The 24,057-nt window shown below is 49.1% G+C and overlaps 5 protein-coding genes and 1 long non-coding RNA gene across 9 annotated transcripts in view; 3 read left to right on the forward strand and 3 right to left on the reverse strand.

Moving 5' to 3' along the window:
• LOC117581819 (apoptosis-stimulating of p53 protein 1) overlaps window positions 1–5,305 on the forward strand; it is a 32,480-nt gene extending 27,175 nt beyond the window's left edge. Inside the window, exons 1-7 of one of the 2 annotated variants that reach the window (XM_034269266.1) lie at window positions 164–458; window positions 716–983; window positions 1,605–1,825; window positions 1,899–4,051; window positions 4,120–4,337; window positions 4,394–4,596; window positions 4,706–5,305. In XM_034269266.1, coding sequence (XP_034125157.1) covers window positions 297–458; window positions 716–983; window positions 1,605–1,825; window positions 1,899–4,051; window positions 4,120–4,337; window positions 4,394–4,596; window positions 4,706–4,750 — 3,270 coding nt within the window. In that variant the 5' untranslated portion in view covers window positions 164–296 and the 3' untranslated portion in view covers window positions 4,751–5,305. Of the gene's footprint in view, window positions 1–163; window positions 459–715; window positions 984–1,604; window positions 1,826–1,898; window positions 4,052–4,119; window positions 4,338–4,393; window positions 4,597–4,705 lie in introns of those variants that run through there. The other variant, XM_034269274.1, reaches the window with a different exon arrangement.
• Window positions 5,306–6,812: 1,507 nt separating this feature from the next.
• Window positions 6,813–9,030, forward strand: LOC117581834 (UDP-glucuronosyltransferase 2B13). 2 transcript variants are annotated; one of them, XM_034269285.1, is made up of 6 exons: window positions 6,813–6,894; window positions 7,159–7,260; window positions 7,321–7,479; window positions 7,536–7,997; window positions 8,056–8,534; window positions 8,592–9,030. In XM_034269285.1, exons 2-6 carry the CDS (start codon window positions 7,161–7,163, stop codon window positions 8,979–8,981), a joined length of 1,590 nt encoding a protein of 529 aa, XP_034125176.1. In that variant the 5' UTR covers window positions 6,813–6,894; window positions 7,159–7,160; the 3' UTR covers window positions 8,982–9,030. The 2 variants fall into 2 exon arrangements, with proteins under 2 accessions (XP_034125176.1, XP_034125186.1); XM_034269295.1 differs by having other exon boundaries at window positions 6,888–6,906.
• A 215-nt stretch (window positions 9,031–9,245) lies between these two features.
• Window positions 9,246–11,516, forward strand: LOC117581848 (UDP-glucuronosyltransferase 2C1). Its single transcript, XM_034269306.1, has 4 exons — window positions 9,246–9,398; window positions 9,705–9,954; window positions 10,019–10,684; window positions 10,750–11,516. Exons 1-4 carry the CDS (start codon window positions 9,396–9,398, stop codon window positions 11,412–11,414), a joined length of 1,584 nt encoding a protein of 527 aa, XP_034125197.1. The 5' UTR covers window positions 9,246–9,395; the 3' UTR covers window positions 11,415–11,516.
• On the reverse strand, window positions 11,487–23,333 carry LOC117581870 (cell wall protein IFF6). The gene is made up of 3 exons (XM_034269336.1): window positions 23,197–23,333; window positions 11,933–13,171; window positions 11,487–11,873 (listed from the first exon to the last, which is right to left on the reverse strand). The coding sequence occupies exons 1-3, from the start codon at window positions 23,201–23,203 to the stop codon at window positions 11,806–11,808; spliced, it is 1,314 nt and encodes a 437-aa protein (XP_034125227.1). The 5' UTR covers window positions 23,204–23,333; the 3' UTR covers window positions 11,487–11,805.
• LOC117581857 (glycogenin-1) lies at window positions 13,203–23,335 on the reverse strand. Of its 2 annotated transcripts, none has more exons than XM_034269327.1 (6): window positions 23,197–23,335; window positions 19,121–19,431; window positions 18,773–19,062; window positions 18,526–18,706; window positions 15,707–15,908; window positions 13,203–14,132 (listed from the first exon to the last, which is right to left on the reverse strand). In XM_034269327.1, exons 1-6 carry the CDS (start codon window positions 23,201–23,203, stop codon window positions 13,660–13,662), a joined length of 1,464 nt encoding a protein of 487 aa, XP_034125218.1. In that variant the 5' UTR covers window positions 23,204–23,335; the 3' UTR covers window positions 13,203–13,659. The 2 variants fall into 2 exon arrangements, with proteins under 2 accessions (XP_034125218.1, XP_034125210.1); XM_034269319.1 differs by lacking the exon at window positions 13,203–14,132 and adding an exon at window positions 16,677–17,234 and having other exon boundaries at window positions 14,460–15,908.
• LOC117581894 lies at window positions 20,309–23,190 on the reverse strand. The gene is made up of 2 exons (XR_004573686.1): window positions 20,849–23,190; window positions 20,309–20,780 (listed from the first exon to the last, which is right to left on the reverse strand). It is a non-coding gene; the product is annotated as an uncharacterized LOC117581894 (long non-coding RNA).
• Window positions 23,336–24,057: the final 722 nt, after the last annotated feature.

Genomic DNA, 24,057 nt, shown 5'->3' on the forward strand with positions numbered 1-24,057 from the left:
TAGGGAGAGGGAAGAGGAGAGAGGGGAGAGGGGAGTTCGAGTCCACGCTCGTTATAAATTGACTTGAACAATAAATGAAATAACGCATACAAGCATACATTTTGGCCTACCGCTGTGCAGTGCAAGGACAGACCGGATTGCAGTGAATGCAATTTCCAAGTAAAATCCAGAAACGAAACGAAACCCTAATAAAAACGGTAATATAGAGTGGAAGGGGGAGGAAAAATTGTCACGAAAATTCCCATAAATCAAAAGAACTTCAAGAAGTGCAAATCAAGACAGAAACGCCATCAAGAATGCTGACCTGCGTGTGTCGACCCGTTTCCGGGAATCTGCCCAAGATGCCGCCCGCCTCTCTGATGCCCGCCCCAAGGCCGACCGGCAAGAGCGGCCCCAGTCCCACGCAGGTGGTGACCTGCGAGCCCAAGATGAACGCCATGCTGAACGCGAACCTCAACGTGAGTATACGCAAAAGGACCAAAGGACAGCCCCAGTTCGGTGTGTGGTTTCGAGCGGAGACCCAAATCCAATAAAAAAGCCGAAAATTAGCTTAAAGCATAACTTGATTTATGGCCCACAAAGACATGGGCGTTGACAAGATTTCAGTTTCTGTTTTACTTTTACTTTGAGTAAAAGATTATAAATTGTAGAAAATTTCATTTGCCGCAACGCCAAATCCCATCTCTGATGTCCCATCTCTGATCTTTGATTTCAGGTGCCCAGCAGGCTGACATCAGCCGAACTGAGGGCGATGGCCTTGAGACAGCAGCAGCAGATCGACAGCCAGCACCAGCTGCTGGCCACCAAGGAGCAGCGGCTGCGCTTCCTCAAGTCCCAGGAGGTGCGCAGTGCCGTGGCCAGTGCGGAGGGCGAGCGACTGCGACGCCTGAGGGAGCGCGTGGAAGCACAGGAGTCCAAGCTGCGGCGCCTTCGCGCTTTGCGGGGTCAAGTGGATTTGCAGAAGACCTACAATGTAACCCTGAGTGAGTATCCAAAGCAAAAAGGGTTAACATATCAGCGATGGTTCCAATTGAGTTGAGCAACGGACCGACAGATGGTTGTGGGTGTGGGTGTGGGGCAGCTGAATTAACATGTGTTAAAATCGTGTCGACTAGTGGCATGTCCTGCCCCACTCCAGTGGCTGCCACTCCACTCCACTCCAGTCCCTCTCCCGAGTGTGCGGTGTTTAATTTATGTATGTGTGCCACTTTGTTGTCCTTTATGATTGCCAGAGGGCGGCAGGCAGAGCCATGGCCACGCCTCTTGAGCATGGCCAACAAGATGTTGGCGTTTGCGTTGGCATTGGCAAAGCCCACAAACACACACGGACACACAGACAGAGACAGGCACACATGAGCACTATGTTAATGAGGTTTCGCCCAGTTGTGGCTCTAATTAGTTTAGACAGCGAACAGAGCCCCCAAAAGGATAACACGGCAGCAAAGCAAGGATCCAAAGCAGAAGCAGCAGCAGCAGCAGCAGCAGGCGGCAAGCGATTATAAAATAGTTAGCGATAAGCGGGGGGAGGGCTGGCGAAATGATATTGTGATGCGAGGAGCAACGCTGTAACCCACAAACACATTTGGTTTTGTCTCTCCATTCAGGCAACGACTTGGACTCGATTCGTGCGCTGTTCAGCGAAAAGGAAAAGGAACTGAGCCTGGCCGTTGCCAAGGTGGAGGCGCTGACGCGGCAGCTGGAGGAACTGAGGCGGGACCGCCGCTGTCCGGTGAATCTGCTAACAGCCACAGCGGGCAATGGCGTCGGCCAGGCACTGCCCCCGCAGGCATCCCGCGAGCTGGAGAAACTACGAAGAGAGTTGATGGTGAGTTTTGGGGGCGGATGAGCTTGGGGCTGAAACAGAAACTCATTTCGTTGCTCTCTCTCTCTCGCCGTAGTATCGCAATCAGCTGTCACTGCAACAGGATGCCCGACTGCACATGCAACGCGAGGCCCTGCAGCAGCGCCAAGCGGAGCTACGGTCCGTGGATCAGCGAATCTACGAGCTGCAGACACGGCTCCAGCGCAAAAAGCAAGCGAATACCCACCATCAGCAGCAGCAGCATCTGCAACAGCATCAGCAGCAGCATCAACAGTTGCAACAGCAGCAGTTGCAACAGCAGCAGCAGAAGCAGCAGCAGCAGCAGCAGCACCAACAACAGCAGCAGCAGCAGCAGCAGCAGCAGCAGAAACATCAGCAGCCACATCATGCCACCGTGCCCGTCTCGAACCTGTCCTCAAAGCACGGCGGAGTGGCTGCCCTCAAGCAGCAGCTGCTGCAGAAGCAGGTCAACCAACTGGCGGCTGCCGCAGCTGCTGCCGCCGCCGGACGGGCCCGAGGCAATGTGGCCGCCGTTGAGCCCTTCATCCACACGCCACAAAAGTCCACCATAACGAGCACGGCCAGCTATTTGAGCGGCGGCAATATGCTGAAGCATGCAGCGGCCACGGCCAACACCAACCAGCAGAATCAGCTCATCCAGGATCTGACCCACATGAAACTGGGACAGGGCAGTGGTGGAGGCTTCTTTGCCGGCTCAGTGCCCGTACCCGTGCCCGTGCCCGTGCCCGTTCCAGTGTCAGTGCCTGGCGCCAGCTCCAGCAGCGAGAGCGATGAGTCGAAGCTGGCCAAGAAGCTGCTGACTGCAGTGCCCATTCCAGTCACGGCTCAGACCAAAACGGGAGCAGAGCTGCGGAAGCAGGCACAAACGGAGGCCATGGACAGCACCACCCATATCTATGCAGAAGTGGGGCCCAAGAAGCGGGACAGGGAAGCGGCAGCGGCAGCAGCAGCAGCGGCAGCAGCTCAGGCGCAAGCGCAAGCGCAAGCAGCGGCCGAGGCAGCTGCAGCTACAGTGACTCCTCCTGCCTCCACGAATGCCAGCAAAATACCCAAGAGCATATCCAGCAGCGGAGGCACCAGCTCCGCTTCTGCGCTAATCAACAAACTCAATCAGCAGGTGACCAAGGAGAGCCAGGCGGATACAGGACACCAGCAACAGCAGCAACAGCAGCAGCAGCAGAAGAAGAATGAGATTGCGGTGACCAGCGAGACGCTCTCGGAGCGCAGCAATCAGCAGCAGTTGACGGTGCACAGCATGCCCCTTGGTGCCATCAGCAAATCGGTGGCTCTGGCCGTGTCCAATGCCGCCAAGCCGCTCCAGGTGCAGGTCACCAATCTGGCCGTGCCGCCCCGCAAGCCCATCAGCAGCGTGGCGCCCAATTCGGCGAGCGGCAGCAGCAGCAATGGCAGTGGCAGCTCCATACCCAAAATGATCACCTACAGTCCGAAGGTGAACCGTGTGGCTCCCAATGTGGTGCTGGCCGATCCACGCCCAGCCCTGCCGCCCAAGCCCAGCAAGATGTCGCCCACGGAGCAGTCGTCGTCACCCCCGGCAGAACCAACTTCCAGCACGACTTCCGCCCCGCCCCCGACTGTCGCCAAGACACAGAGTCAGGGGCAGGGTCAGGCACAAGCTCAGGTGCAGGCCACCTTCGGCTTGCAGTCGCTGAACATCAACGACAACCTGCCCATCAAAGCCAAGCCACTGACCATCCGCAAGCAGCCGCTGTTCGAGCAGCCGCGACTCAAGTCCAGCCAGACGGGCCAGACGGGGACCAATGCCAGCCAGCCCAAGCAGCCACTCCAGTCGCAGCGGAAGTCGGAGCCAGCCAGACCGGCCCCGGAAGCAGCTAAAACATCGCCCGATCCCTCGCTCCAGCACTCGCCCAGCAGTGAGTCCAGTGTGGATGAGCCAGACCGTGTTGTCCCCCCCACAAAGGCGGAGCAGGAGTCACCTGTGGCAGCAGCACCCACCGCGACCAGCACCACGAGCAACATCAAGGAGCGGACGGGAGCGGGTGGCAAACCGAAGCTGGGGCGACGCGTGAGCTTCGATCCCTTGGCCCTGCTGCTGGACGCCAGCCTCGAGGGCGAACTGGAGCTGGTGAAGAAGACGGCGAAGCAGGTGGCCAATCCCAGTGCGGCCAACGACGAGGGCATCACTGCGCTGCACAACGCCATCTGTGCCGGGCACTTTGACATCGTCAAGTAAGTGGAAACCTTCAATCCCCGCCGGCTGCCCCCTAGATTCATATGTTGCCTCTTTGCATGTTCAGGTTTCTGGTGGAGTTTGGCTGCGATGTGAATGCCCAGGACTCGGATGGCTGGACGCCGCTGCATTGTGCGGCCAGCTGCAACAACCTGTCGATGGTGAAATTCCTGGTGGAAAGCGGAGCCTGCTTATTTGCCTCGACGCTCTCAGACCACGAGACGCCGGCGGAGAAGTGCGAGGAAGATGAAGAGGGCTTCGATGGCTGCTCAGAGTATCTGTACAGTAAGTGAAAGGAAATCGACACTCCAATAGCAAGTGTAACTCCCTTTACCTTTCAGGCATCCAGGAGAAGCTGGGCATCCTGCACAATGGCGACGTCTATGCTGTGTTCTCCTACGAGGCACAGAACGGGGACGAGCTTTCCTTCCGCGTCAACGAGCCGCTGATCGTGCTGCGGAAAGGCGACGATGCGGAGAACGAGTGGTGGTGGGCGAGGAATGCCGGCGGCGAGGAGGGATACGTGCCGCGAAACCTCTTGGGTGTAAGTACAAATGGATAAAGACCTCTCATCCTTACCCCAACTGATGTAATGTAACCAACTAACCGGATAAACTCCCCTCCCGTTCCATTCCATTCCATTCCATCCACAGCTGTACCCACGTGTGCCGCCACAGTCGCCGCACTACGGCGATTAGCAGTTAATACGCTTCACCATACTGAAGCGCAAGGCTGGCCGACTCATACAGAAGCGCTACATCTCCAAGTACATATAGGGCTCAAGCTCGATGCTGAGCACGTGCCACCGCAGAGAGTCAGATGGGAATTATTTATCACGGCTCCATGTTTCTTTTTGTTAACTTTTTGTTTTGGGAAAAGCAACACAAAGGATGAACGACAAAGGAGAATATTAAGAGGAAAGTAAGGAGAAACAGAAGGAGGAGCCAGCCATATGCTCATCCATATGGTATGTGTGCCCCATGTATCCATGTGTGTGCCTGCAACATTTGCCACCGACCGACTGCAGTTCCAGCTCTACTCTCCTGCTACGACTATCTATTTATCACGACGACTGGCCCAATTAGACCGGCTTTGGCCCACCCACCACTCACCCGCCTTCATACGTACAAAAGCAAATTGAATTTCACATTAGCCCCCCACCCACTCCTTCCGTTGTTAGATTAGGGCCTAGACTATTAGTAGCCCGCCTGCTAGCCAACAGAACTTTCTCCATAAAAGTTTAAATTGAAAATGGAAATTCATAAAATTTCTTGCCACACCACACACACAAAATGTTTCATCTTCGCCCCTAATTGCATATATCAAGCTAGTACTTAAACACTTAATTGGACTTGAACAAAGTTCACACAAAAAGAGCAACATTTAGGCATAGATAACGTAGATAACCACAAGAAGGATAACGAATGCGAATATCGAGTATCTAACGAATCGAATGTGATTTTTGTATAGAGACAAGAATTTTAATTTAATCCATTTTTATCGAATACTAAATGCTGATGTAAATTACATAAAACTGATTCGTTGTCGCGTAATCGCATTATAGATTTACCAATTAATGTAGCTTAACTTAATTACACATAATGATTATACATATGTATGTATCGATTGCCTAATTAGCATTAACAAAAGAAGAAACTTCAAACACACAGATTGGAATGCAGCTACGTTTGAAAATTGAAAAATAAAACGATTAAGAACGCTTACATACAGCCCTAGTGTTGTGCACTTACAAAATATGCACATATGTACATACATACGAACATATGTATGCAACGGTGAATGTTGAGAAATTACTGTGCTCCTGGGCTTGCATGTGGTGGGAGAGGGGAGCAGAATCTGAGCAGACCACAAGGAGAACATAAAAGTGAACAGAAGACAACAGAACATTGCCGAAGAAATTGAACCTGAGAGCGGCGCAAAATATGAATGCGTGGGAGTCTTAGTTTCTACAACATTCCATGCTCTCCTTCAGAAGAACTTCGTAATTGCTCTCGCATTGACTTTTGTGCTCTTTCTCTCCTACTCCAAGGGAGCGAAGGTTTGTGCGTTTGATGAGCGAACACTTGTGAATGCAACGGTGAATTGTGAGAAGGAGAGATTGTTGTGCTTTTGGGTTGCCATGTGTTGGAAGAGGGGAGACGAAGTACAGCAAAAACGAGTGTTCTTTGTATGCATAAGAAAACAGGAACAGCAAACGCAGCAAGGGACTAATGGTAAGAGAGGGCAGATAGAAGAAACAAGTGTAGATATGTATTTTCTCTTGATCTCATGTACATATGAATGTACATATATGTTTTGCATGTGTTGTTGCTTTTGTTGGATATTTTGACAATCATATTTTGGACATTTAATGAGTATATCCAAAGACAATATAGCAATTATATTGTCTATGGTAAATATTGCTGTGGATTGTACAGATGAGTTTATTACATAGTACCCACACCACATAAAACTAATAATACTAATTGACTCTCATGTCATGTCTGTCAAATATTTCGAAACCAAATACTAAGCGACGGAGACAACTTATTCCAAGTGATTTATTTATTTTGGGTTCTACCCCCCCTAGGCACAATGGGTCCCCAGAGATAAAATTAATAACATGAGAGTTGAGAATAAATTGATTGCCGCCAGCATTCATACTCGTATCTCTTATACCCGAACGAAACCCGTTTCGTAGAACAGTCGTTTATTCTAATGAAACGCGGTGGGGACATCAACAAACAATCGACGCGGATCACAGACTCAGTCTTCGCTCAGACTTTCACATAGCTAATTCTTCCAGAGTCCAGCGGTGACATCTCCCTACAGTTCTCCTCAGGTTTGTCGATAAGTACGAGCTCTTTCCAAGCACGCAACACATTTGTTGCTTCAAACAGAGGGCCAAGTAATGATTACGTAGCGATTAAATATTATATTTTAGTCATATAGTAAGTCGTACAACAATATATTGGAGAACATTACTGAACCTTATCAGCAGTAAGCAATTAGTGCCTTACAAACAATTGCTCTCAACCGACAAAACAGCCTTTCCATCGATGACTTGCACATCCAATTAATAGAAAAATTTCCATTCGACTCTAAGCGATGCAATTTGTGGTGCTTTGCTGTTTGATGCTGGCTGGATGCCTTCCGCAGTCCAGGCATGTGGAGGGATCCAAGATACTGGCAGTCTATGCATTTCCAGGTAAGCCAGATTCAAAACAAACGGAATAACTACTCAATCGGTGCGTATTTTGGGTGGCAGGCAAATCGCATTATATGATGCACACGGCCCTGATGCGGGAACTCGTGGAGAGTGGCCACCAGGTGACCATGGTGACCGCCTTCTCGCTGGAGAAGGAGCAGCTGGGCAGCAACTACACGGAGATACTGATAGAACCCGTCTACGACTTCTGGCACGATGGTGAGTGTAGATTCACCCAGAGGAATCCGCTCGTTATCTGTCTCATCTGCCCGCAGTTAAGCTGAACTTTGGCGCTCAACATTTGTTCGAGCTGACGCGTATGACAAACTATGATTTCCTGAAAATGCTAGAGATCATCGGGCTGAAGACCACAGAGCACGCTCTGCGTCAGCCCAAGGTTCAGGCACTGATACATGCCAAGCAGACCGTGGGAGTCTTTGATCTCCTGCTGGCCGAACAGTTCTACCAGGAGGCATTCCTCGCCCTGGCGCGCATCTACAAGATACCTGTGGTAACGACCAGTACGCTGGGCTACGAGAACCACATGAGCCAGATGATGGGTCTGATCACGCCCTGGTCCTTTGTGCCGCACGGCTTTATGCCATTCACCGATCGCATGAGCTTCCTGGAGCGAGTGAAGAACTCGTATGCCTCGCTGTACGAGGATCTGGATCGCCTGCTCAACTACTTCCCCAAAATGGATGCCGTTTCGAGAGAGTTCTTTGGCCCCGTGTTGGGTGAGTATAACAGTTTGAGTATTAGAGAAATGGGAAATTATTTAATCTCTGCTGCCAGGCGATGTGCCAAAGGTCAAGCAGATGGAGAGAGAGATCTCTGTGATGCTGCTCAACAGTCACGCACCGCTGACCACGGCCCGCCCCACAGTGGATGCCATGGTGCCGGTGGGCGGCATGCACATCTATCCCCCCAAGGCACTGCCCGCGGACATGCAAGCATTTTTGGATGGTGCCAGTGAGGGGGCCATCTTCTTCAGCCTGGGCAGCAACGTGCAGAGCAAGGACATGCCCCAGGAGATGCTGCAGCTATTCCTGCAGGTATTCGGCTCCCTCAAGCAGCGAGTGCTGTGGAAGTTCGAGGATGAAAGCCTCCGCCAGCTGCCGCCCAACGTGATGGTACGCAAATGGCTGCCTCAGGCGGACATCTTGGCCCATCCCCAGGTGAAGGTGTTTATCACACACGGAGGGCTGTTTGGCACCCAGGAAGGCGTGCACTACGCCGTACCCATGCTGGGCATTCCCTTCTACTGCGATCAGGTAGGCACTTGGCCACAAAGTGGAATTCAATGCTCATTTCCATCTCTCTTTTGGCAGCATCTAAACATGAACAAGGCCGTGCTGGGTGGCTATGCCATTAGTCTGCACTTTCAGTCGATCACCCGTGAGATTCTGGAGCACTCCCTGCTCGAACTGATCCACAATGCCACCTACAAGGAGAACATCCGTCGCGTCTCGAGCATTTTTCGGGATCGTCCCCAGGCGCCACGCAAGAATGCCGTCTACTGGATCGAGTATGTCATACGCCACAAGGGAGCACCGCACATGCGATCCGCCGGCCTGGATCTCAACTGGTTCCAGTTCTATCTGCTGGATGTGATTGCTTTTGTGGCGGCCATAGCCTTGGCTGCTGTGTTAGCCGCCCTTCTGGCCATCCGCCTGCTGATGGGCAGCGACAAGAAGCACAGGAAAGCCAAGGCCCATTGATCCAGAGTAGTATTTGTACATACAAAATACATACAAAATGTTTCCAGCAGTGCTCGTATGTTATTTATTATAGTTGTTGTGTTTGCTTCTCATCAATTAAACCGCACGAGCGAACAGAGATCGTCGCTCGCCTCTAAACTCGCCTAGAGATGGCCTCTGTGGGGGCTTGTCTTCGTGACACGCAGCTCGAACATATGAAGATTAAGATGCTAGCGAAAGGGTGATTGCGATTTTTAACATTTAACGATCGCCCCATTCCTCGTGAAATTATCATAGAACGATGTTGAGGGCCCTAGCTACCCATCCAGTCCATCCAAAACACGTTCTCAGTCGTCGGAGAATCGTCGAGTGAAGCGGTTGTTGATTTTTGATAGCGCAGTGAAGTGATCGGCCAAGAGCCCGGGCAAACTCAAAATGGTTTGTTGATTAGAACAAATGAAATATCTTTCAAGTTGCTTGTTAACTATTTCACCACAAAGGTCAATGAATCTTGTTGGAAGCACCGAGAAGCTGTTGTCAAACAACAATAAAAACCTGTTTGTCCATGGAAAGATTTGGTAGTCGAGCAGGTAGTTTGCTCTTATCAGTTAAATATTAAAAATCGTAGGGCTATCAACCTGCAGCAACAAACAGCTGACCGATTAGATAATGAAGCGTTTGGCAAGCAAACTTGACGAGAAATTATTGAGAAATCATTGACCCGATTCTACTGATATTTTCCAGCAACTGAAATGTATTCTGCTGCTCACTCTGGTGGCTCTGCAGCAGCTGGACCTGGGTGCCGGGTCCCGCATTCTGGCTGCCTTCTTCTTTCCCGGCAAGAGCCACTTCATGATGACGAACGCCATTGTACGGGAGCTAGTACAGCGCGGACACGAGGTAACCTACATCACGCCCTTCTCCCTGGCGAAGGAGAACTTGGGCCCGAACTACAAGGAGATTGTCATTGCACAGTACAATTTTTGGCCAGAGAGTAAGTCGAAGGCAGGTTGGTTGAACAGCAGAACCCACAACAGTATAGTGTTTTCTGATTATAGTTAAGGAAATTACCAAAACCAATACCATTCTGGAGATGACCGATGTGCCGAATCTGACATTCGTCAGACTGTTGATGGTTATGGGAAGCCACAGCACAGACTTTGCTTTCGATCAGCCGCAGATACAGGAGCTTGTGAACGCCAAGGACAAAGTCGGGAAGTATGATCTGCTCCTGGCCGAGCAGTTCTATAACGAGGGTGCCCTCATTCTGGGGCATCTCTATCAGATACCCATCATCACCGTGTCGACCTTTGGGTACGCCAATTACCTCAGTCAGATGTCGGGCATTGTGTCGCCGTGGTCCTATGTGCCCCATGCCTTCATGCCCTACACCGACCGCATGTCGCTGTTGGAGCGCATCGGGAACGTGATCATCTCTGCCACCGACGATCTCCTTAGGGAGTTCTCCTACTACCCGGAGCAGGATGCAATTCTGAGGAAACACTTCTCCCATCTGCTGGACAGGGTTCCGACCATCAAGGAATTGGAGCGAAACATCTCCGCCATTCTGTTGAACAACTACATGCCGCTGTCCACGACCAGACCCACCTCCTTCAACATGGTTGCCGTGGGCGGACTGCACATTAAGCCACCAAAAGCGTTGCCACAGCATCTGCAGGAGTTCCTCGATGGCGCCACCGAAGGAGCCATTTACTTCAGTCTGGGTGAGTGGAAGGTGCCCTTCCTTACAGCAGCTCAAGCTAATGTTTCTACTTCGATCTGCGCTTAGGTTCCCAGGTTCGCAGTGCCGATCTCCCGCCCGAGAAGCTGAAGATCTTCCTGGACGTCTTCGGTAGCCTGAAGCAGCGCGTTCTGTGGAAGTTCGAGGATGAGGCGATGCCCAATCTGCCGTCCAATGTGAAGGTGCAAAATTGGATGCCGCAGGGAGATATACTGGCGCATCCCAATGTCAAGGTGTTCATCGCCCACGGCGGCCTCTTTGGCACGCAGGAAGCCGTTTACAATGGTGTCCCGATGCTGGGAATGCCCGTCTATTGCGATCAGCATCTGAACATCAACCAGGGCAAGCAGTCTGGCTATGCGCTGGGCTTGGACTATCGCACGGTTACAGAGGATGAGCTGCGGTTCTCGCTGACCGAACTTCTCCAGAATCCCAAGTACAGAACCAACATGCAAAAGGCATCGCGGGTCTTTCGGGATCGCCCACAGACTGCCATGGACACGGCCATATACTGGATCGAGTACGTGATCGAACACCGCGGAGCTCCACATTTGGTGGCTTCTGGCGTGCAGCTGCCCTGGTATCAGTTCTACCTCCTGGACATTGTAGCCCTGGCCCTGGCCATCGTTCTCCTGCCCATCCTTGCCCTGTGCTGCCTGTGCCGTGGCTCCAAATCGAAGAACGTGCCAAAAAAGAAGGCAAAGCGGAATTAATTGGAACCAAAACTTGTTTTATTTGTAGAAACAGAGGGGATTACAATTATGTTAGATATTTTGTGTGTGTGTTTGCAATTATTAAATGAATAGTTAATTTTGAATAATTTCATAATACATTTCTAGGGCAACAGATGGCTGGCTAAATAATTGAGAAGGAAGCTGGCGAGAAGCGTACAAAGACCGCTCCCAACTAACTGAACCGGATGCTGAAATATGTCACGAGAATTAGCTTGGTGGATCGAGGGATCTTGGGATCTTGGGATCTGGTCGGGGCTTCGATCGTATCAGCCTTGCATTGGGGATCATACAGAAGCATCTTTGTGTGTGTTGAGTGTGTGTGTGTGGGTGAGTGTCGTGTTGTGTTTGTGTTGGTGTTTGTGCGCGTTCTCTAATGGCTTATGACCATGGACTTCTTTACCTTCTTCTCCTTCTTCTCATGGGTGATGGTCACTTCCTCTGCCAAATAAAATATAATGTGAGATGTTCTCAGGGTTGGGGCTTAGGGATTGACGTACCTTCGAACTTGGTGGGCAACTGACGGATCGTCTCGATGGTCCTGACATTCTTCTCTCCGGGCTCAATGATCTCCTCCTCGTACTCCTCAATAATCTCCTCTTCGTCGGTATCATCGGGATTGGCTTTAGCACTGGGCACGGGATCGAACACCGTCTTCACGGCCTTCTTAACGATGCCCTCAGCGGTGACGGTGGTGTAGTGGTACTCGGTGCCACCCTCGATCTTGATGGTCTCAACGGTGGTGACATCGCCGGGATTCTCCGAGGGCACAATCTTCTTGGTGCCCGACTCGGACTTGAGCTTCTTGGTGGAGGTCACGTTCTTGTGCTTCTCGGCATCCTTGAGCGTCTTCTTGTACTGCCTGATCTCCTCCTCGGTCAGCTCCACTTCCTCCTCCTCGTAGACGGTCTTCGACGTGGTGATCGTCTTGCCAGACTCCAGCTGCGTGTTGTAGGTGTACTCCACACCGCCGGGCACGCGCTTGGAGGCCACGGTCGTGCTGTCATTCTGCACAAAGTCCGCTGGCGGTGGTGGGGCCGAGGACTTGGCCTTCTTCTTCTGCTTCTTGTCGCTGGACGAGGTGGCGGAGGTGATGGCCTTGATGTTCTGCTCCTGCAGCGAGTTCTTGCGCACCGTGCGATTGTTCTCCGTGATCTCGATGTTCTGAGTGACGGAGACGCGCCTCTCGATGGTGGTGTCCTCGCGGTAGTTGGACTGCTGATCGCTGGTGTTCTGGACCACGTTCTTCTGCTGCTTCTGGACGACGCGGCGAGAGGACTCCGTGGAATCGGTGGAGTCAACCGACGACTTGCGCGTCACATTCTTCTTGTTCTTGTTCACCTTCGTGGTGGTGTTCTCATTCACCTCCGTGGGCACCGAGTCGTAGAAGGTCTTGGTGCGCATGCTCCTGGTGCCGTCCTCGTTGATGGTGGTGTACACCTCCTCGTAGCCGCCCTCGATGGCGCGGGTCAGCATGGTGGTGCGCTCATCGATGCGCACCTCCTTGCCCAGCCGCTTCTGGACGAGCTTCTTGTTCTGCTGCTCCTTCAGCAGATCCTCCTGGCTGACCGGCTTGGGGTCCCAGAAGGTGCGCACCTGCGTCTTCACGGTGCCATTCGGCTGGGGCGTGGTGGTGATCATCTCGTAGCCACCCTCGATCAGCTTGTACTGGGTGCTGGCGCCAGTCGCCCTATCGAACTCCACCTTACCATCCTGAATGTCCGCGGAAGTCAGTTGATCTGTGTTGTTGGTTGGATTAATGAGTGTGGTCTAGTGTCTGGGTATAGTCTCTACGTAACCATTGATTCATTCCATTCATTTCATACCTAACATCGAGTGTGTGCGTGTGTGTGTATCGTATCTTGTTGTTGGGTTAATTTCGCTGCATCTGCGTATTCGAAGCACTTGAGGCCTTATCTCTATTATTAGTTGTTTTCCTATCACTAAGTTGTACTACGGGTAAGTCTACGATATTGCAATTGGTTTCCTACTCAAGGCAGCCTGGCGATTAGTAAGCAATTTTTACAGCATTCAATTCGATTCCTCTTCGATTTCTTTCCATTCGTTGCGGGAGTATTACGTTCGGGTGGGGTCTCTTGGTTGTTCTGTTTCCTGTTTTTTAGACGTGCACGGGTTGGGGCTCGGTTTCCAAATGCATTTCCAGCCGCCTGGGCCGACACGCCAGGTGCGGCAGGCAGCTGTAGTGCATCAGCAGGTTCAGTAATTGCTATTTAAACTTACGCACCGCCCGCTGTCGGCTGGCCTTGCCACTGCTGCCCGTCTGCTGCTGCTGCAAGGTGATGTGCTGCTGGCTGGACGTCTCTGATGCCTGTGGTTGCGGCTGGGGCTTGGCCAGGGATTGTCCTTGTGCCTGCTGTCGCATCTGTGGCTGGGGATGCTGTGTGGAGACGGTGACGGAGCCGGAAGCAGGTCTCTCAGCGTTAGTTGCAAGTTTGTTAGTTGCGGCCTTTGTGCGGGGACTGGGGCGGGGCGATTGCTCAGGCTCAGGCTCCGGCACAGGCACCAGCACCGATACCGGCTGCAGGCCCGTACTCGAGCTGGGCTTTCCATGAGTCTTGTCGGATGTCCTTTGCGGCACAGTTGGATGCTGCAGCAGTTTGCTTGCGGTTTCGGTTAGCAATTGATTTAAGCTTAGTGTGTTAGCATTATCGCAATCATTATCAGTGTCAGTATCGTTATCTGGAAAATGTGGTTAGTGTTAGGGCGGCAGTTCTCGATCTCATTTGCATTTGATTTATCTACAGCGACAGTGAGATGTGAATGTGGCAGATAAATGGATGGCTATTGCTTAGGTGCTGGCTCTTACAGCTAGGATTCTGTGGTAGATGGATGGATGGATGGATGGATGGATGGATGGATGTGGTGCAGTGGTGCACTTCCCAAAGGCTTAAAAGTAAACAACTGAAAAGTGACAAATGTAGAAAAAGAACCGATTGAACGATTGATTGACTGATTGACTGACTGACTGAGCATGGAAACAACTTAGAACTAAAATAAAAATGCGCATTTAAAAACAGAATTTCACAAAATTTCACAAGGTGTTTGTGTTGTGGTTTTTTTTTTGTTGTTGTTGGTTTTTCTTTGTGGTTCTTGAATAAATATTACGACAATATTCCAAAGTAAATTATAACATAAATGGTACGAGTATACGAATAATATGTAGATAGATAGAAAATATGTTAGTATTCCATGGCAAAAAGGAAAACACACTCGGGTAGGGGTAAGGCTCACGCACACACACGCACAGATGCAAATACAGACGGGGTGGCAGAGACACAACAACTGCCACAGGAGTTCAGTTTTTGAAGATTTATTTTATTCTAAATTTCTATTTTATACACACTTTTGCTTGATATTTATTTATTATGAAAACAAAAATCTATCTACATATGTTTAGGGGGGGGGGGGGGGGAACAAGAGGAGAGGGTGGGACTTTATGCTACAATGAATTTGTGGATGCAGATGAACAGTCATCGCCATAGATTGGTAAACACTCACGTACGAGTACGCATACGAGTACGGAGCACTGCCAAAAGTACAACATTTTCAATTAAAATACAATGAAGTGTAAAGTTTGTGGCGCGGTGGGGGTGTGGGCCAAGTTTTGTGGGCGTGTATTTATGTGAGTAGAAGAAGGGGGCAGAGAGCCAGTGCCAGTGGTGGTGGCAACTGTGCCAAGTGCCACATGGCTGCTGTCGAGAGCAGCAGCCAGCCACACGAGTGAGTGCAAAAAGTTTAATTTGAAAACTTAATTAAAATTTTCTGTGCGTATTTTTCATTTTTTTCGCCTCTCTTTTCTCAACAAGATGGCCTGCCTGCTGCCACGCGGAGCGTGCATGAGTGTGTCAGTGGATGGGCATGTGTGTGTGTGTGTGTGTGTGTTGGTGGGGGGCAAATAAAAATTGCATTTATGACACTCGGAAGTATTCGCTCGACAACATTTTTGGACCAGAAGGGCGCTTCAACGTGCTCATGAAACCTTAAATTTCAATTAGAGTTTTGGTCCTTGACAGCATTGACAGCACTCTGCCCATGGCGCTGCCTCTCTCTCTTCGAGTGTGTGTGAGAGTGTGTTTTGTGGGTATCTGGGAGGGGTGTATCTGTGTGAGTGTTCGAGTGTGTGCGTAACAAAAAAGTGGCAACAAAACGACGAATAACGAACGATTTTCTGCGTTTGTTCTGCTGTGTTTTGTTCTGTTCTACGTGTTCTAGGTTTTGTTTTGTTTTTTGCTTTTCTTTCTAAGATGAACTACCGGTTTGCTCGGCCTCCTTCTCCGGCTTCTTGTCCAGCGTCTGCGAGATCTTCTTCCAGATGTTGTCGAACGAGTCGGCGCCCGAGTAGTCGATCTGTCCCGACTCCCAGCACTGGCGACGCATCAGACTCTCGTAGGCCTCCTGCTCGGGCGTTCGCTGCACTCCGATCTGCAGCTGCGACAGGGCTCCAGCCAGACCAGCCTGAAAGTAGGCAATGGAAAGTCAATTTGGGCTTTGCTCTGACATTTGCTCTTTGCTAGTTGGTGGAGCGAGTGGGTGTGCTGGGGGTTGGGTTGTTGGGGGTGCTGGGACAGGCGTAGGCATGCATGCAGTGTGTGCGGTTACAAATTAAACATTTATTAGTCAGGCAACACAACATTGATATGTTAGCCACGGTACAAAACACAGGGAGTATGATTAATGTGAGTACGGAATGCTACTCGAGGCATAAATCATGATGCATTGCGGGTGCGGCTCCTGCTGCTGCTGCTTACGGTTGCAAGACATGTCCGGGCGACCTTGTAGTAGATTACTATACGGAATGGAGAAGACACGAGAGGAGGAGATGGCATGCGACACAAGGATGCGATGGCTTCTACTGCTTTTACTGCTGATGATGACAATGGCGGCCGTATGAATTGCTGTTCGTGTTCAATGTGTATTCTCAACCCGGACGAGTGCAACCTAATAAATCAAGAGATGCACTCAACCCCAGGCGGAGGACAGCCACCACATGAAGCATTGAACACCTAACAATGGGTGGAGCAGGACGCAGCACAATGACAATGACAATTCGTATGCAAAACAGTGACTGGACAGCACGAAACCATGAGATTATATTATCACTAGCACTAGGACAGGCACTGGGACACCACTATCCGATGCAGGGAGTCTGGAATTTGGTGTTGGATGGTCAGGTGCAGGTGCAGGTGCAGGTGCGGGGTCAGAGAGATTGATGATTGCCTTTACCTCAGGCTGCACTCCGGCTGCGACTTCTGGCTGCGCTTTTATCGTACTCTTTCTTACTCTCTGACTATGCACGGAATGATGAGGCGAGGGCGTGGCTTTGGCTTTGGCAGTGGCTGTGGCTGTGGGCGAGGACGTGGCATGTTCTGGTGGGATTGGGTGTGCATTCAGTTCATTGGAGTTCACATCCTTGGACGTGAGCTCCTCGGCAGTTGCGCGGCCATTTGCATTGGCATTTTCATTGGTGGCAGTGGCAGTGGGTGGAGGAGGAGTGGTGGGTGGTGACGGTGGCTGTGGGCATGCATCGGGTGCTGTCCACTCATCGTTTGCATGCTCATTGTCCTGCACATGGCTGCTGTGGTGACCCTCATGCTCCGGCTCTGGGCTCTCTTGCCTCCGCTCCAGATTCTCGTAGTAATCTGCCCAAGGGTCGCGGAATTCGCGCACGTGCAACAGGTGGTGCAGCTGCTGCTGCTGCTGGAAGTACTCGTGCTGCCCATCCGATGGATGATGTTCCGCCACGGAGGGGCCTTGCGAGTGCGTTAGATTTAAGCAAAGGCACTGGCGAATGCGATGTTAGAGATACGATACGGGTTTATAGAGTAGAGTATAGCGATCCGGGTATTATTTATGGCAATTTACAGAATTAACAGAATGCGCAAAAACATAGGAAAGTAAGAGTTGGAAAATAAAAGTAAATGAAAAGTAAATCAATTTGCAAAAACAAAATAAAGAAAACAAAAGACAAGAGGGAAACGCAGACACAGAGGCAGAGTCACAAGGGAAAAAGTGAAACGAAAGTATTGTGTGTGTGTGTGTGTGTGTGTGTGTGTGTCTGTATGCTTGTGTGTGTGTGGATGGGATATAGGAGGATCTATAATGATTCAAGAGAGATTTCTGGCACCCCCAAACACCACACCACACCACACCCACACATCCCTGAATCATTTCCATCGAAACATTTCCCTGGCTTGCGGCCAAATGGATGCAAATTAGAAAAAACAAAAACGAAAAGAGCTCCACACCGAGACAATTAGACACACACACAGATACAGTGGGACAAATATTACAAAAAATATAAAATATATATCTACAAATAAGTGAAAAGCCAACCCCACTCGAGTGGTCTGTCTGTCCGAGAAAAAAGAGGTTACTCTGGGGCGTGGCTGCTAATTGAATAAAAATCAACAGAAAATCGAAAATCCGAAAACCGAAAGTAAACCTCCCAAAACAAAAGCAAAGACATACATAGAACAGATAGATCTTGAAAGTGGAACAAAGGAGAAACGAGCGGTGAAAGAGGAGAGTGGAAAACGAGGTCAGCCATCGGCAAGAAAAAGACAAATACGAATAGTGAACCGAATCTGAGAAATATTTGGCGGGTTATTTACAATACTTTGTGAATCGATAGAGGGGATCAATAAATAAATATTGGCAGAATAAATAAAGAGAGAGATAATTGATATTTACACATGGATCGGTGCTCTTTGGGGGGGAGGCTCTACAGATTGCATATCTACGAGTCTTGTGGGTGCAGAGTGCTTTCGACTATTACAGATCTTCTTACCTCTGGATTGAACCCTGCGACTGCTGGGGCTCCATCGGGCTTATCACTAGCAACAGTTCCTTGCGTTTTCTTGCGGTTAGCGAATAGAGATTGTACGAGGCAAAGTGGGGGACGGGGCAATACATTGGGTTAGAACAATACAAATTCTGGTGTTAGCTTTGGGTTTTAGTTATCAGTTGGTTCGTTTCAAACAAGAGATAAGAGTAAGGAAGCTGGAAAACGAACGAGCGCGGCGGGGTGTATCCAGATAGAAGGATAAAGAGAGTGTCCATATCGATCACTTACCATTTCGCTGGACAGGGACTCGATGACAGTATCACAGAAGATATTCCACCAGAGCTGGATAAGGTCTTGGGCGTGGGCATAGTCTGAGGACACGGCCGCTGTCTTCGTCTCAGAGTTGAACTGGATCAGCCAGGGCTTCAGCTTGCCGGCGAAATGCAAAATCTTAATCTTATCTCTGAACCTAGAAGAATGAAGGCAGGGCAGAGGGTTAGCCAGTGATCCTACAGTAGGGGTATGTTCGACTTACTGTTTGAAGGCGGGCAGATAGCAGTAGGAGGCATAGGCCGTCACATTGTAGACGAATGGCAAATGCTTCTTGATGTCCGCCGTCGCCCAGTCCGCGAAGTACTGATTCAGCAGACCCTGGTCGCCGCCATCGAAACTGCCGTTCTTTATGGCGAACTCTGTGATCTTGCCGAAGGTATCCAGGCTGGGTCTGAACACGAACACGCCGGAGTTGAAGCAATCTGGCCAGCTGACATCGGGTGCAGCAGAGAGTTCCTCCCGCTCAAAGAGCTCATCGACATTTTGCAGGACCTGCAAGGAAAATAATAAGTTAAACAGCTGCAGTTGAGGTCAGCCCTGTAGAACTTACCAAGGTATCGGCATCGAGGAAGACACACTTCTCGAACTGCACCAAGCGCCAGCAGTGCAGCTTTGTGAAGGTCACGCCCAGCTCTGGGCGCGAGAGCAGGGCCAGGTTGGCCGCATCCTGTGAGTCCAGCACATTAACCTCTTGTACAACATTGTACACGTCCTTCAGTCTGATGCGCATCGCCTCCGACACTGTGGGCGTCACCAGCACGGCCAGCTGGTGAGCGGTCCCGGCCCGCTTCAGGGAATGGGCCAGCACCAGGGCACCCAGTGAGTACGTGTCATTTGTCGTCAGCGTCACCCAAGCGAACTCTGTGGAGCAAAAGGAATCGAATCGAATATAAATGTTTTAGCAACGGACATCCGGGAGTGGTGTGTGGTACAGTTACAGCCACAATTGCAGTTACAATGCACGTTTCAGAGCAGCAGCTTTTTTTCTAAGGGTTTATTTATTTCGAATTTTGCGAATTATGAAAAAAACGGAGAGCATCCACGTTATGGGTTATAAATAAACAAGAATTCTTGTGCCATATGGAAAAGCACAGAGATCCCATACAAATTTGGTGTCTGCCGATGTCTGCGAGTCCCAAACTGCGTCAACAGTGGGCGGGGGCACGCGGCTCCCACATGCAGCGAATTTTCTTTTGCTTTTGTTAGAGAGAGGCAACAACTGCAAAGCGTATAATAAAAAGTAAAGAAGCAACGAGAAAATCATAAAGAATTGGGGAAAATCGAGCAGAACATATTTCAGGCGCATCGGCATCGGCATCGGCATCGGCACCGGCATCGTTGGACGGGCAATTAGAATTTTGCGTAGTTGGCATTTAGTTGGGCGAAAGCTATAGATAGAATGTGATAATTTATCTCCGAGATATATGTACATGAGTTTGGGGTACGGTGCTGGCAAATATGCGGTTTCATAGATACATTCCCTTCCTGATTTGATGGGGAATTAGTCTTTACGGGGTTAGATCTTCCATAAATGTGTACAGATTGTTTGTGGGGTTGATCAACTGGTTGATCTCTTCCGATTTGGTTAGTTACGGATTATTCGTTCCCCAACGATGTATACTTTGTTGGAATCCCTTCCATTTCTTCTGGTTATCCTCCAGAAATCGTGTTAAAATTAATATCAATTAATCCATGCATTCTTGTTGTATTGAAAATTAAAAATTCATTAGAGTTAAAATAGAGATACCAATTAATTAAAGTTTTATTTCCAATTTCGATTATTGACAAGTTGAATTTCGAACATTATTGCTACAAAATCAGAGATAGTTTGTTGATATATGTATGTACATTTTTGTTGTACATTTCTTTGTACATTTTATGGGACTAACTTTAGTGGGGTTAAATGTCTGATTAGAGAGTTCTGTTTACATTGGTTTTAGAAGCGTGGGAAGCATTGGAATACAACAAGTGGATGGATTACAACAACTACCTTCTCGCTGCTACGGACACGGATGAGGATGCAGATGCTTTAACAGAGGCTTTGCAGCTGCAGCTGATGATGAGCTTCATTTCGAGAATGCTGCCTGCCCCTCTCCATCTATATCCTCTTCTATATACAACTGATGGATTTGTGTGTGGAGTGTGTATGTGTGTGTGTATATGTGTAAGAGTGTGGGCTTTATGCTTTCTTTTCTCATGATTCGCAGTGCCTAAAATAAAAATGAAATCATTTACTCTGGGCCGAAACGAGAATGGTTTTTAATAACTTCTGACTTACCGGATGTGACCAACACACAAAAAAGAGATCACAATGGCAAAAAGATTCACAAGACAATAACGATCAAAAGGAATTTCACTCTGCCACATAAATCGGGCGACTTAAATAAAATAAAACAAACAACACTTGGTCTAATTTTAGACCTCCACAACTGTTCAGACTGTTGAAACATGTCAAACGGAATGGCGACGCGACATTTTCCTTAAAAATATGCTTAAACTTAAACTTAGAAATGGATAAATTAGCACGCTGTTTGACAGCTAATTGTGGGAAATTCCTACAAAATGTTTCCAGTGTAGAAAGCTTAAGCTTCGCTCTGGCCGAAAGCTCACGCTCTCTTCAAAACATAAACCGCTCTCTTTTATCATGCGCGTAGTAAGTATACCTGTAGCACAATAAAGCTGATAAACGACCCAGTCAAAAGCGAGAGAGTAATAGGTCGCCCTGTGAGTGCGGGTTTGTTTAGGGGGTGGTTGGGGTCTGGGTTGAACGAGTGCTCATTGGGGCATGATAGGGTGTATCATCTGTCAGATAAGCGCAAGGCTCGTCCATGAATGGTGTCGGAAATTAAATGAATGACAGACCCGAGACCTTGAGTGGCCCAGACCTGCTCCGCCCATGCCCATGCCCACACATCGCAGCCTCGAAACCCGTTTGCCAATCCACGAAAATGCCACATTGGGTGCAGTGGGGAGCAATGGGGAACGAAGAATGAGGAATGGGCGACCGGCGAGGCGACACCAACGCACAAATTGGCGAGTGCAAGGCGAGAAACAAGTTCTGCGGGAACACATGGATGCTGTGTGTATCTGCTAGATGTGTGTATCTGTGTGCCGAAAGAGCAGACCACTAAAAATAGCCGGGTAAATGTGAAATGAAATGAAATGAAATTGTAGCGCGACAACAACAGAACAGCAACAGCAACATAGTCATCTTCTTCTGGCTCTGCGGCATCTGCGGGTAGGCGATGCAGTGGCACAGGCGCCTCCGCGGTGGCTGCCTGCCGCTGGAGATCGATCCCTATTATATCCCCCATGGGCGAAAACCTCAGACAAACACAGCTGCAGAGACTGATGATAAATGCGGGCATAAACTCATGCAGATTTTATGGATTGTGGAAGAATTGTACGTGTACAACGTATAACCCAGACAGAAGCCAATAGTGGGCGTTCTTTTGCTCCGAGACAAGGAATTTTTCGTTCTCGTGTGGAAAGACTTTTCGAGAATTACATATAGATATTTTCGGGCGCACAAAAAGTTGTTAGCGCCTGTCGCCAGCCATAATTCCGAGCGATACATATAACGGCGTTATAAATAGAAAAACATCTATAATTTATATATATCATGTATAAACTTGTGGGATCATGTGTATATATAGTGTGTTTAGTGCATCTTCAAACATGATCAGCGTACGTAAGCGAATGCGTGTGAAAATGCCAAGGAGATTGCATCCCCATCCCAATAATCTGAATGGGATTTGGATTTTGATTTCTGTGTGGAGGGGATGCGGAAATCACACTAATAATGCTGATTTGACGATGCCTGGCGCTACTGGGTCAGAAGAGCAGAGAGCAGAAAAGCGAAAAGTGGAGCAACAAAAAATCAATATGCGGCGACAATCAAGTCACAACAAATCACCGATTAGCAGCAGCAGCAGCTCTAAGCATAACTGTCAAGCGCTTCTCTCTCCTGGTTTCTCTCTCTCTCGTTCACTCAGCGGCTTTGCGGTAGTTTCTACCTCCCCATGCCCATAACGCTTATCAGTTGTCAGCAGCTTTGCCTAAGGCACCAATTCGCATACTTTTTATAAACAAACAAATTGAGGTTTTAGTGCGCTTTTTGAAATACGAATCGAAATGCTCTGCACAGCGTAGGAGCGCGAGAGGGACAGAGTCTGCGGGTAGGTAGGTAGGTAGGCAAATGCTTGCTATTGAAGGTCAGTAAAGGTCGTCGTCGCCGCAGTTTACTAGCCAGCAGAAAACTCGCATAGAGCTGCTGCTGCTGCTTCTTTATACTCTACGAAAAATATGAAACACGATTATGCACACGTTCTTATCTTTCAAGCGAAATGATATGAAATGTGAGAGTTGCAGCGAGGCGAGGCTTAACTGTAGTTTGTAGAATTAATATAAACGAGTGGCAGGGAAGAGCAAGGAGCTTCCACTTGGGGCAGGTTCCTTCTGAACTTGGAGTTTGGAGCTGGAGCCATGCCATGCATATAAAATCTAACACACACGCACACACACACACACTTTCTTTTCATTTTTCGCATTTGCTTTTTGCTGCTGGCTGCTGCACTCTACGTCCGAATCAACGGTTGCGGGGGAGTAGTGCATTTAAAAACTTACTGCTCATTTTGTTAGGTTTTCTTTTTGTTTAAGTTCGTTTAATTAAAGCACACGCGACGGCGGGTCCTTTTTATTTCTGTACGGGAGTGGGTGGGGCGTGCCCGTTAAGCTTTCACACGGCGGCCGAGAGCGAGTGTCAGAGTCGAACTAGGGGGAGCGTCTGCGTTCCGTTTGGGGCTAGCGATGGCGAGAGAATGAATTGGCCGTGGGGCTGCGGTGGGCAATAAATGCCATGTAGTGATGAAAACGGGGACGCAGTCGACGGCAGGCAGAAGTAACCGCAAAAGCCGGCGGGAGATCTCTTCGCATAGGTGTGTGTGTGTATGGGTTTGTGTGATTGGTGGGGGAGGGGAAACGTTTATTTTGCATTTCACTTGCTCCGAGATCAGTGTGACCGCAGAATTATCGATAAAACATACCGACAGACCCTCGAAGCTCTATCGAAATAGATTATAAAATATAATATACTGTAAATATACCGTATATCTTTAATAATTTTTCTCGACTTTGATCTTCTGTTTGATATTACCAGCTGGTTAGGACTCTCATCTTTAAAAATGTAATTTTACTCAAATTATCATTAAACTATCCACAAGATTGTCTGATTTTCATGACTTATCTCTTTGGATTGAATGCATAAATAGGTTAAAGCTGAAAAGGTCAACCAAAAAAATAGCATTAAGTTACGTGGGTAGGCAATTTGTTGCTGGCCAACAGATAGTATAATATGGTATGGGCACTTGTGTACCCTATTTGCTAAAATTAATATTAAAATTTTGCTTTACCAGCTTTACCAGCGCACATTTCAAATCACAATCAGCTGATGAGTTGATGTTTTTCAAATGCAGCCCTTCAACATTG

Source organism: Drosophila guanche, unplaced genomic scaffold, assembly GCF_900245975.1.
Source record: "Drosophila guanche unplaced genomic scaffold, DGUA_6, whole genome shotgun sequence".
In the NCBI taxonomy this organism is placed as follows: Eukaryota; Metazoa; Arthropoda; class Insecta; order Diptera; family Drosophilidae; genus Drosophila; species Drosophila guanche.